Source organism: Nomascus leucogenys, chromosome 13 (genome assembly GCF_006542625.1).
Source record: "Nomascus leucogenys isolate Asia chromosome 13, Asia_NLE_v1, whole genome shotgun sequence".
Lineage (NCBI taxonomy): Eukaryota > Metazoa > Chordata > Mammalia > Primates > Hylobatidae > Nomascus > Nomascus leucogenys.
In genome coordinates, this window is record NC_044393.1 from 97,456,937 (window position 1) to 97,467,935 (window position 10,999).

The window sequence follows — 10,999 nt, forward strand, 5'->3', positions numbered from 1 at the left end:
GCTTGGCTGCTTCTGATCAGGATTCTAGGCCAGTCTCCTGAGTGGTTCTCAGTGTTAGAACTCCTTCAGGAGGCTGCCACTGCTCTCTCCTTTCTGCCCACAGTAGATGTTGTCCAATCAGACCTGGCTCAGGAGGTGGGCACCCCCGCACCCTACTCTAGATGCAGCGGGCAGTATTCGAATGGCTGCTGTGCAGTTCTGTGTCAGTTACTAGACTAGAGCTAGAGGCCTTTCGCTTTGACAGCTTTAACCACGTATCCTCAGACCAGAATGGGTACCCATGATGATGACAGGACTCCACTGTCCGTGGGTTGTAAGAGTCCGTGTGACTGTGTGAGTGTCCTCAAGCTGGTCCCCTTGGATTTCATGGGATCATAAAGCTGTGAGGCTGAAGGAGGGCTGGGAAGCGTTTGCCACACCCGCTGTTCACAGGTGAGAGGCCACACAACGTGCTTGGATGCATCAAAGCCAAGTTGACAAGGTCGCCTGCCGCTGAGCCCCATCGTTCTCATGAGCAGGGCATTATTTTCAGTCCTGCTGGGCAGCTCTTTAATATTTCTTTTGTGATGATCAGTGTCCAAGATGAGCTGTCAGGCACTTAAGAAGTGAAGAGTTCCTGAAGATTTCATTGTGCATGGTTTCCAATACAGGTTCAACATCACTAATCCAAAAATCCAGATTCCAGAATGCTCCAGAATCCAAACATTTTTGAGCACCAACATGATGCTCAAAAAAAAAAAAAAAAAAAAAAAAAAATGCTCATGGCGCAGTTGAAATTTCGGATTTTCCAATCAGGGCTGCTGAATCCGTAAATCCAGTGCAGTATTCCGAAATCCAAACACTTCTAGTCCCAGGCATTTCAGATAAGGGTTAACTCAGCCTGATTTAAGTATAACAGAATTGTTCATTTTTATTATTGGGTGGTCAAGGCCAGAAAGGGGTTGATTTCACTTCTAGAAGTCAGGGTGGAAGGAAGCAGCAAATTTAGTGAACTTCTAAGAAGTACGAACTTTTTTTTTCCTTCCAGCATATTCTTCTTTTTGGGTGATTTTTTTTTTAATGGAAAATGGACTTTGAGGTTGCCTGTGGTGGTTATTGCAAAGAAAAATGCATTTTGCCTTTAACAACTTCTTTTTCTCTTTAATTGCAGGACATTTTGGCGCAAGTCTTGCAGATTTTATTAAAGTCGAAGCTATTGGTAGGTTTGTGCCCTTTTTATCTTACGCTAGAAGAAGGCTTTTCTTGAGATCACAGAGTAACAATTGTTTTCTTACAGGTCTTGGAAGATGAAAATGCAAATGTTGATGAGGTGGAATTGAAGCCAGATACCTTAATAAAATTATATCTTGGTTATAAAAAGTAAGAAAAATCTAATAAATAGATGGCCCTAGACCATAGACACATCCCCCGGGAGCCCTAGCATGGATCTCAGTATTGTTACAAACCGAGGGAGACCGGGGACTCAGTATGAAGCAACAGGCACTAGCTGGGAGTGTGAGGCAGGCCTTTGATTCCATTCAGCGAGCCTGATGTTTCTCCAACTCTGAGCTTCTGGGTTTTTTCTTTATTTGGCAAATAAGTCTCCTTAAATGGCTCACCAAGAAAGTTTGGACCTTTATGTCCAAGTGGCTTGATTTTATTTCACTTGACAAAATTTGGGAGAGCAGATTAAGGACCTGGATTTTCTGTAATGTGGATGTCCCTGTTAATGGCCAAATAGGAAACTACGCTATGATTGGACTCTACCCAGTGCTGGGTAGAGGACATTTTCACAGAGAGCTCACAGAAATCAACACTCTCCCCTCTGTCTGGGGAAGCAGGGCACTTCTTAAAGGTTGAAAAATAGAAAGCAGCCTTCATTGCCTATCTTTTAACATCATAGTGATCGGTTTCCTCAATTTTCTTGATAGTAAGAAATTAAGGGTTAACATCAATGTGCCAATGAAAACCGAACAGAAGCAGGAACAAGAAACCACACACAAAAATATCGAGGAAGACCGCAAACTACTGATTCAGGTGACTTACCTGTATGCCTGTGCCGAGTGTGCTGTCCCTCACACAGGGATGGCTCACAAGGACGGGCCATGGGGGGTAGACGGAGGTGATGAAGGAGTGATTGCCAGATGAATGGGTCTGTGATGGCAGAAGGTGGCAAGGCCAAGAGCCAGGGCCTTGTTAACTGAATTAGTCCTTTATGTCACCAGGCAAAACAGGGCAGTCCTCTTGCTCTAAATGTTGGAAAGCAAACATTGTGGCAGGTTTGGCTGAAATGAGGGGAAGGAGAGTTCTTCACTGGGGAGGATGGGCAGCTTCCATGGCCTTGAAGATTTAATTTTGTCTCCTTTTTTTAATGCTTTATGGTTAAATGATGGAGGTAAAATTGCTCAAAAGACCAAAACATTGTAATGTTTGCCACATTAGAGTTGAAACATAGGCAGGTAGAATTGGTTCCCTCCCCCGTCTCACCTGCAGGACGTTTGTTACCTGTTAGGAAATTGTGATCCTGTGCATAGGCGTCGGCAGCCTCTGTGCAGCTTGTCCTTAACTATCAATACGACGTTGTTACAGCTCTAAATGCACCTCTTTTTCCTTATCTGGTTGCATAGGCGGCCATCGTGAGAATTATGAAGATGAGGAAGGTTCTGAAACACCAGCAGTTACTTGGCGAGGTCCTCACTCAGCTGTCCTCCAGGTTCAAACCTCGGGTCCCTGTGATCAAGGTACAGGACTTGCATGGCAGTCACATTCCTTTCTTAATTTAGAAGATAAAAAATGTAGCAAAAAGTGGATTGATTGCTGTGGCGTGAAGAAGAAGGGAGCTGGCTTCTTTGTATGTAGATTTCTATAAAAGAAAGTCAGCTTCAGTTTAACTCTATTGAAACACACATACAAAGAAGTGCACAGATGATGAAGCGCCAGCTTGATGACTTTCACAGTCAATACACTGTGTGATCGGCACCCAGGTAAGAATTAAAACATGCCCAGCATCCCGGAAGCCCACCCATCCCAGCCAGCACCTGTGTCCCATAGAAAATCACTGTCATGTCTTCTGACACCGTAAAACAGTTTTGCCTGCTTTTGCGTGATACATAAACAGATTCTAGAGCACGCACTCCCGTGCCTGGTAAGAATTTCCTCAGCGGTATCTTCGGGAGATTCATTGCGTTGCGGTATCGAGAAGCACTGGGTCGTTTTCGTTGCTCTTATGGGTGTTCTGTTATGGGGACACACCTTCCTTTATGTAGCCTACTGTTAGTTGACATTTTGCTTATTTCTGATGGGCTTGTTTAAAATGGTAACTAAGCAGGACTTTCCTTTTCCTAAACCACTTGGGTAAGTCACAGCCAGTGGAGAGCTTCAGGGGTGGCATTGACAGGTGACTCCCCCAACAGGCAGGAGGCCCAGTGTCCCTCCTGGGTTACATTTGGTGGCACAGGTGCCAGTTCGTTCATGGCTATTCAGGGAGTTCTCCACAGTCCCCTGTTCCCTGTTCATGGCCTCTTCTTGTGAGACTGAGTCCTGCCCCAGAGGCAAGCAGACTTTGGTGGTAGAAAGGGAGACTGGCCCATGGGGCTCCCAAAGCACCTGACTCCAGTTCCTGGGGCGGGTGCAGGAGGGACTTGGAGTCACCCTCAGCAAGTGTCAGGGAAATGGAAATTGAAGGAACTCCATGCATGAAGGCTTAGCTGCCCAGGAAGTAAAACTCTATGCTGACAGATCTGGGGCAGGGGACACTGCTCCCCACTGAGCTCCGAATCAGGGGAGATTTGTGGTGGGGGCAGCCTCTCTCTGTTCTGATGATAATTTGTGTTTTTCTTCTCTTTCACTACCTCTTTCGTTTTAAAAATAACACCCAGAAATGCATTGACATTCTAATTGAGAAAGAATATTTGGAGCGAGTGGATGGTGAAAAGGACACCTACAGTTACTTGGCTTAACCCTTCTGGAAGGGTCTGACTGTGTGACCCGCAACAAATAGTTCATGTTGGAAAGAATGAAAACAACTCAAGTTCATAGCAGCCAGCCTGCCGCCATTGGACCTCCCTTTTTAAAACTGAGACCAAGACTCCCATCAGCTGGTCTCGGATTTACATCGGAACTGCTCAGGATTGATACATTTCAAGTCTGTAAATACGGACACCAACGCCATTTACCCTAATTTAAGAACAGCGGGGACTGACCCTCCATGCCGAGGGCTGCATGCTACCGCATCTAAGTCAATACACGGGCTCCCCGATTCGCAGCTGTCATCTTGGCAGCACTTGTCACGTTGGCAGCACTTTGAGAGCAAGTCTGAATGGACCCACATGTAACCTGCTATGAAAACCATTTGTATAGTGTGTTTCATTTTTTAATGTGTGAAAATAAAGAAAATTAAAGGATTTCTGTACAAGTCGCATTTGGTTTTGTTTTAAGTTTTACTAATTTCTATATGTAAATAAAAGATATAATGATTGTGCAAATTTATATTCCTAGTGTCTTCCTGTAGTTTAAAAGGGCTGTATTCTTTGGATTGAAAAGTTTTTAAGCTCTTAAAATGTTAAGCCCCTGTGTAATCCTCTTTAAAAAAAAATCATGCTTATTTTTGTGACTTCTGTGGTGACTTGAATGCACTGTGTCACTGTATTCAGTGAGAGTCGGTGACCGCACATTGATCCTCGTTGACACTTGTAAGGACTAAATGAGTTACCTGACAACCTATGTGTGAAATAGTATCCTCCTTCCTGCAGGTGGGGAAACTGAGGCCAGATGAGGGAAGATGCCTCTAGTGAGTAGAGGAGGTAGGACTGAAGATGAGTGGCCAGGCTCCAGGATCCCTGGTCGTCACCAGCCCCTGCTGCCTGAATTTGAGTCGGCATGGAGAGCATGGGCGCGGGACACGGCACGGCCTGCTCGTCCACAATTCTGTTCCGGTCGTGGGCACGGGACACGGCAGAGCCTGCTCGTTCACGCTTCTGTTCCGGTCGTGGGCACGGGACACGGCAGGGCCTGCTCGTTCACGCTTCTGTTCCGGTCGTGGGCACGGGACACGGCAGGGCCTGCTCGTTCACGCTTCTGTTCCGGTCGTGGGCACGGGACACGGCAGGGCCTGCTCGTTCACGCTTCTGTTCCAGTCGTGGACACGGGACACCGCAGGGCCTGCTCGTTCACGCTTCTGTTCCAGTTGTGGGCTCGGGACACAGCATGGCCTGCTCGTCCACGCTTCTGTTCCGGTTGTGGGCACGGGACACGGCAGAGCCTGCTCGTCCACGCTTCTGTTCTGGTTGTGGGCACGGGACACGGCAGAGCCTGCTCGTCCACGCTTCTGTTCTAGTCGCAGCAGGTGGTTATGAAATCAAAACGTTGGCTTTGACTGGTGAAGCTTCCTGGACTCACTCTCGTGCCAGCACTACGTCAGGGAGCCAAGGTTCTCTTGCTTTTCAGGTACCTGCTGGCAAATTGGACCATGTTCGTGACTGTTAGAAGAGTTATTCCACTTTGGGAGGCTGAGGTGGGCGGATCACCTGAGGTCGGAAGTTCGAGACCAGCCTGACCAACATGGAGAAACCCCGTCTCTACTAAAAATACAAAAATTAGCCAGGCATGGTGGCGCACGCCTGTAATCCCAGCTACTTGGGAGGCTGAGGCAGGAGAATAGCTTGAACCCGGGAGGCGGAGGTGGTGGTGAGCCAGGATTGCACCATTGGACTCCAGCCTGGGCAACAAGAGCGAAACTCCGTCTCGAAAAAAAAAAGTTACTCCTCCCTGAGAATGGAATGTTTGCCCCAGTGTCTCCCAAGGAGAGGAGGTCCTGGGCCATGGGCATGCACACCCCACCCTCTCCTCCTGGCACAGATGTAACCACATCATGAGAGCCCTGGGAGCAGTACCCCCAGGAACCCTGTATGTCGCCTGCCTGCGCCTCAGTGTAGCTTCTTCCTTCTGTCTCCTTTGCCGTGTCACTCACTCCCCAGCCACGGTCGGGGATGCTGCTTTGCTCCCAGTAACTTTGTTTTCCTCATAGAAGCTTCAGGTACCTCACAGGTTTTGCAAGTGATAAATCTTGAACATCCTTAGCACACCATAGCTGTGCCCAAGTGCAAGTTAGCCAGGTGGAGGGAAGGCATAGCTAACAAAGTAAGTACAGGTTCCTGGCGTTTCTCAGGAAACTCGGACACCTGACGGGTTAGTTTAAAAAGACAGGGGCCAGGCACGGTGGCTCATGGCTGTAATCCCAGCAATTTGGGAGGCCGAGGCGGGTGGATCACAATGTCAGGTGTTCAAGACCAGCCTTGCCAACATGGTGAAACCCCATCTCTACTGAAAAGACAAAAAATTAACCGGGCGTGGTGGTGCGTACCTGTAATCCTAGCTACTTGGGAGGCTGAGGCAGGAGAATCACTTGAACCCTGGAGGCAGAGGTTGGAGTGAGCTGAGATCGCGCCATTGCATTCCAGCCTGGGTGACAGGGCAAGACTCTGTCTCAAAAAAACAAACAAAAACAAAAAAAAGACAAAACGGAGGGCCAGGCACAAGATAGCTCACGGCTTAAGCCCAGCACTTGGAGAGAGCTCAGCCTTGAGCAACATAGGGAGCCTCCGTCTCTGCAAAAATTAGCCAGGCTTGGTGGCACACATTTGTGGTTCTAATCACTCACGAGGCTGAGGCAGGAGGATCACTTGAGGCCAGGAGGTTGAGGCTGCAGAGAGCCAAGACCACTGCACTCCAGCCTGGGCAACAAAGCAACCCTGTCACAAAAAAGTTACACAGGTTAAAAAGTAAAATGGTAATAAACCCAGCACTTAATGGTTCCCACACTTTTTTTTAGTATATCCCCTTTTTCAGACAATCTAGTGAAGAGTCCCAGTATAGAAGCCAGGCAGGAGGCAGCTGGTGTTCCGAACTCCACCTCGCCCTCCACAGGACAGCCCGGCAACTGCCCTGTCGCGCCGGACTGGGAGTAAAGCTCACCTCCTGCTTTTCCTCAAACCAGTCCATTGTTCTGCCTGTGAGAAAAGCATGCTGCAAAGGAACACCACAGACCTGCCTCAAGAGCCTGTGTATTTCAGTCCTGCGAATGATAGGAAATATTGTCATGAGTTTGCTGGTCTCTTCAGTTCCTCCGGGATCAAGCAGGCACTTGGGTAAGTACCTTGGTCCCATGGAAATTCCTCACAGTAAGCGAAGGTGAGCTGAGTGATGGGCGAGTCAGGAGTTCGCCCCACACCTTCAGATTCCTGGCCTTTACCTGCTCCCCTTCGCACTGGGTAAGTGTATCGTGTTGACTGGTGTGAAAGAAAAGGCAATTCAAGACCTGTGTTTAGGTCCAAATGTCCCTTATGTGTATAGGTTGACTGCATTTCTTTTGGTAAGACACGGAAAGGGAGACATTCTCTGAGGCATTTCTTTTTCAAGACAACTTAATAAGTCGCTTAGAGGCAGAGAGTCCCAGGCTTCTGGAAACCCTGGGTGTTCAGTCCCTATATGTGGGCAGCATGGTTAGAACCCAGGAGGAAGGTCACATTCCTCCCAGTTCTCAAGCCCTATTCTCCTTGGACAAAATACTTGTATGGGCACAATTGGCTTTTTGTTACTAGCTGTAATTGTGAAAATTGTGGCCAGGCGCGTTGGCTCACGCCTGTAATCCCAGCACTTTGGGAGGCTGGGCGGCGGATCACTTGAGGTCAGGAGTTCAAGACCAGCCTGGCCAACATGGTGAAACCCCATCTCTACTAAAAATACAGAAATTAGCCAGTTGTGGTAGCACACGCCTGTAGTCCCAGCCACTTGGGAGGCTGAGGCAGGGGCATCGCTTGAACCTGAGAGGCAGAGGTTGCAGTGAGCTGAGATCGTGCCACTGCACTCCAGCCTGGGCGACAGAGCAAGACTCCATGTCAAAAAAAGAAAAATAGTTTGCAAAGAACCACCAAGCGCAGTATCACTGAACTAATCCAGCCCCAGAGTGCTCACATTGTCACTCTTGCTTTTACCCTTTCTTGAAGTATAGGGGAGCCTCTCTGTAGAACACCAAACATCTGGGGCTATTTGCTGCCAAATCCTAGTGGGGTTCTACAGTGTGGTTGTTACCACTGAGACCAAGGCTTATTATCTTGGAATCATGGCCAAAGAGGTTGGAAACAGTATCACAGCAACAAAGATTTAATCTATTGACAACTTTAACTCATATTTTATAAAGTCAGTATTTTACCCCCTGGGTTATAGAAAAATTCATTGTGGTTTAATCAGAGCTGGGCTGTGCACTAAGAGCAGATGCACAGGCTAAGTATGTATCGCTGTGGCCTAAGGGAACAAGGGAAGGGAGGACCTTGATCTCAGCGCCTGGGAGGGCAAGTCTCCTGGTTGGGCTCTGTTAAGCATGGGGTATAGACTCGGAATGCTGGCCAGGCACACCACATGACAGGAATCCGAAGGGTAAGAAACAGTGGTTACAGGACCAACAGGTGCCTGTAATGTAACTTACCTCTACTGACAGCATTTTAAGATGCTGCTCCTTGATGAATATTGGTACCTAATTTTCCTTTGAAGTTTAGAATTACCACCCCCAGTTGGAAAACATGCTTGCTGGCCTTCAGCTATTTGAACTGAATCCCCCTTCTAATGAAGACAGCTTCTTGTTTGTAGGAATCACAGTCACTTGGCTGCCCAGGCTCATTTTTCATACTGTCATCGTTCATCTGTCCAGTTCATGACCCTGTCCAGGAGCAGCCCCAACAATGCCCTTGCCGCAACAGGTGAGTGTGGGCCACTTCTAATGCCAGGTATCCATGTGGAGCCCTCACTGGAATTGTTTCTATCAAGGGATTGGGCGGATAGGCAATTATTTCAACTAGTTCCATTAGGAATTATTTAACAGAATACCGTTTTCAAAATGTTTACATTTTGGATCCAGTCTTGATGAGCTATCTACAAGCTTAAATGTGTGGGTTTACATTTGATTTGACTTTTGGTGGAGTTGCTGAACATCTTGGGCAGAAGTGGAAGTGAGGACCTGTCACGGATACGGTGAAGACTGGAGATGGGATGAACCAGACAATAATGAAAACCTAGCACAGCTTCTAGGTGCCTCTAACTTTACCCACAGAAGTTAGTCTGTGGGTGAGGTCCTGCTTATTGTATATGTCAAGCCTTGTATTAAGTAGCTGATGAGCTTAAAAAAAAAAAACGCTGGGCGGAGCAGCTCACACCTGTAATCCCAGCACTTTGGGAGGCCGAGGCGGGTGGCTCATTTGAGGTCAGGAGTTCAAGACCAGCCTGGCCAACATGGCAAAACCCCATCTCTACTAAAAACACAAAAATTAGGCGTGGTGGCCCGTGCCTATAATCCCAGCTACTCGTAAGGCTGAGGCAGGAGATTCGCTTGAACCTGGGAGGCAGAGGTTGCATTGAGCCAAGATCACGCCACTTGTACTCCAGGGTGAGTAGTGACAGAGCAAGACCCTGTCTTTAAAAAAAAAAAAATCACAAAAAACCTCAATGTTTTAAGAAAGTTTACGAATTTGTGTTGGGCTGTATGCAACCGGCCGTCCACAGGCCAGACAAGCCTGATAGAAGGTTATATCAAATGGGTTATTACGTCAAGGATTTCTGTTCAGAAAATCTGTGTTCATGGAAGTCACTGAAGAGGCTTTTAGAGAAGTGCCATTTCAGATCATGGTATAAAAAGCTTGCTGTGTATTGAGAATACACCAGACAGGGCTCAAAAACTACTGCTTTCAATCAATGCCACTTTGTCTTTCCTATGCATTTGGGGCTCTGGTACATTGAGCTCACTGGAGGCCTCAAGGATCTGCTTCCCAGCTGTTCCTCTGAGGATGGGTTGAGGGCTGTAGCTGAATGAGCCATGTCAGCAGGTACTTTTGAGCCCAAGTAATCTTTGGGGTCTCATGAACAGGCGATGATGAACAGATGGGCTCCATTCGCCTGTGCCTAGGCAAGGCCATTGAGCCATCTAGAGAATGACCTAACCCAAATAATGAAGTAATCGCCTCAGGAGATTGATGGCTGCCCAGTTTGCCCAGGGTCCTGCTGAGCGCCGAGTGGAACATGAGGGCACCGAGGGCAACAAGCTCTGAAGTGGATGGTACCATTTTCTGGGTGAGAGTGGAGATAGATAGTTATTTAGATGTAAAATAGATCAGCACTGTCATTAAGAAACCATGGGACGAGGCTGAGGGGGGATCTCCTCAATCCCAAATCAAGTGGCAAACTAACTTTAGGACTCGAGTTGCTGCGCCTGTGCAGTGATGTGTCGGAGACCTGATCCCGCAAATGCTGTGGAACTGGAAAGCAAGATGAGTCAATTTAATTAGGTTTCACATTAATACTATCAATCATCAATCCCATTGTAAATAAAAATCTAACAAACAACTGTAGAAAAGGCAACCAAGTAACTGACAGTACGGGCTGGTTTGCAGCGGGTGTCTGTCAGGGTTCCCATGATGATGCTGGTGAATGTACCTGGGGAGGGTGCAAGAAGCTGAGACCAACCACATTATCATGAGGCATGCAAGGCACATGTTTCCTTGACGCTTTCAGAGTTTGTGATTTTTACCTTTGAGAAGATATAAAACTACAGTTTGGTTCTACCTATCACCTTTTGTGATAAGGTAGGCAAGGAATCCCAACTTATATTGTGTTTCTAAACAATTCTATCTAGACTAATGGAGTTTAGAACTAGGTACGTTCTTAAAAATAACCTGTCTACTGTGTCAGTTTACATATGGGGAACAGACTTGGCGGTTAACTCACTTTCTCCAGGTCGTACAGCTGACTGACTGGAATGTACCCACCCTGCTCTTGTCTATAAGATCAAGCCCTTTACTGGGTAAGCCCTCAGGATGCACAGCGGTGTTCATGTCTCCCACATATTAACAGGCAGTATTAGTTAAATCAAGATTCATACAAAGACACTAAAAACCCACGGAGTTAAATTTAAAAGGTTTTTGCTGAGCAGCCCTAAAAGCAGTGACTGACAGGCTATGAGAGAGGACTCCACAAG

At 47.3% G+C, this 10,999-nt stretch overlaps 1 protein-coding gene across 3 annotated transcripts in view; it reads left to right on the forward strand.

The window, feature by feature from the left end:
* CUL1 (cullin 1) overlaps window positions 1-4,463 on the forward strand; it is a 102,121-nt gene extending 97,658 nt beyond the window's left edge. For all 3 annotated transcript variants that reach the window (XM_030826049.1, XM_030826048.1, XM_030826050.1), the window contains 5 exons: window positions 1,151-1,198; window positions 1,277-1,359; window positions 1,911-2,016; window positions 2,607-2,720; window positions 3,858-4,463. In XM_030826049.1, coding sequence (XP_030681909.1) covers window positions 1,151-1,198; window positions 1,277-1,359; window positions 1,911-2,016; window positions 2,607-2,720; window positions 3,858-3,938 — 432 coding nt within the window. In that variant the 3' untranslated portion in view covers window positions 3,939-4,463. The remainder of the gene's footprint in view (window positions 1-1,150; window positions 1,199-1,276; window positions 1,360-1,910; window positions 2,017-2,606; window positions 2,721-3,857) is intronic.
* The last annotated feature ends 6,536 nt before the right edge of the window (window positions 4,464-10,999 follow it).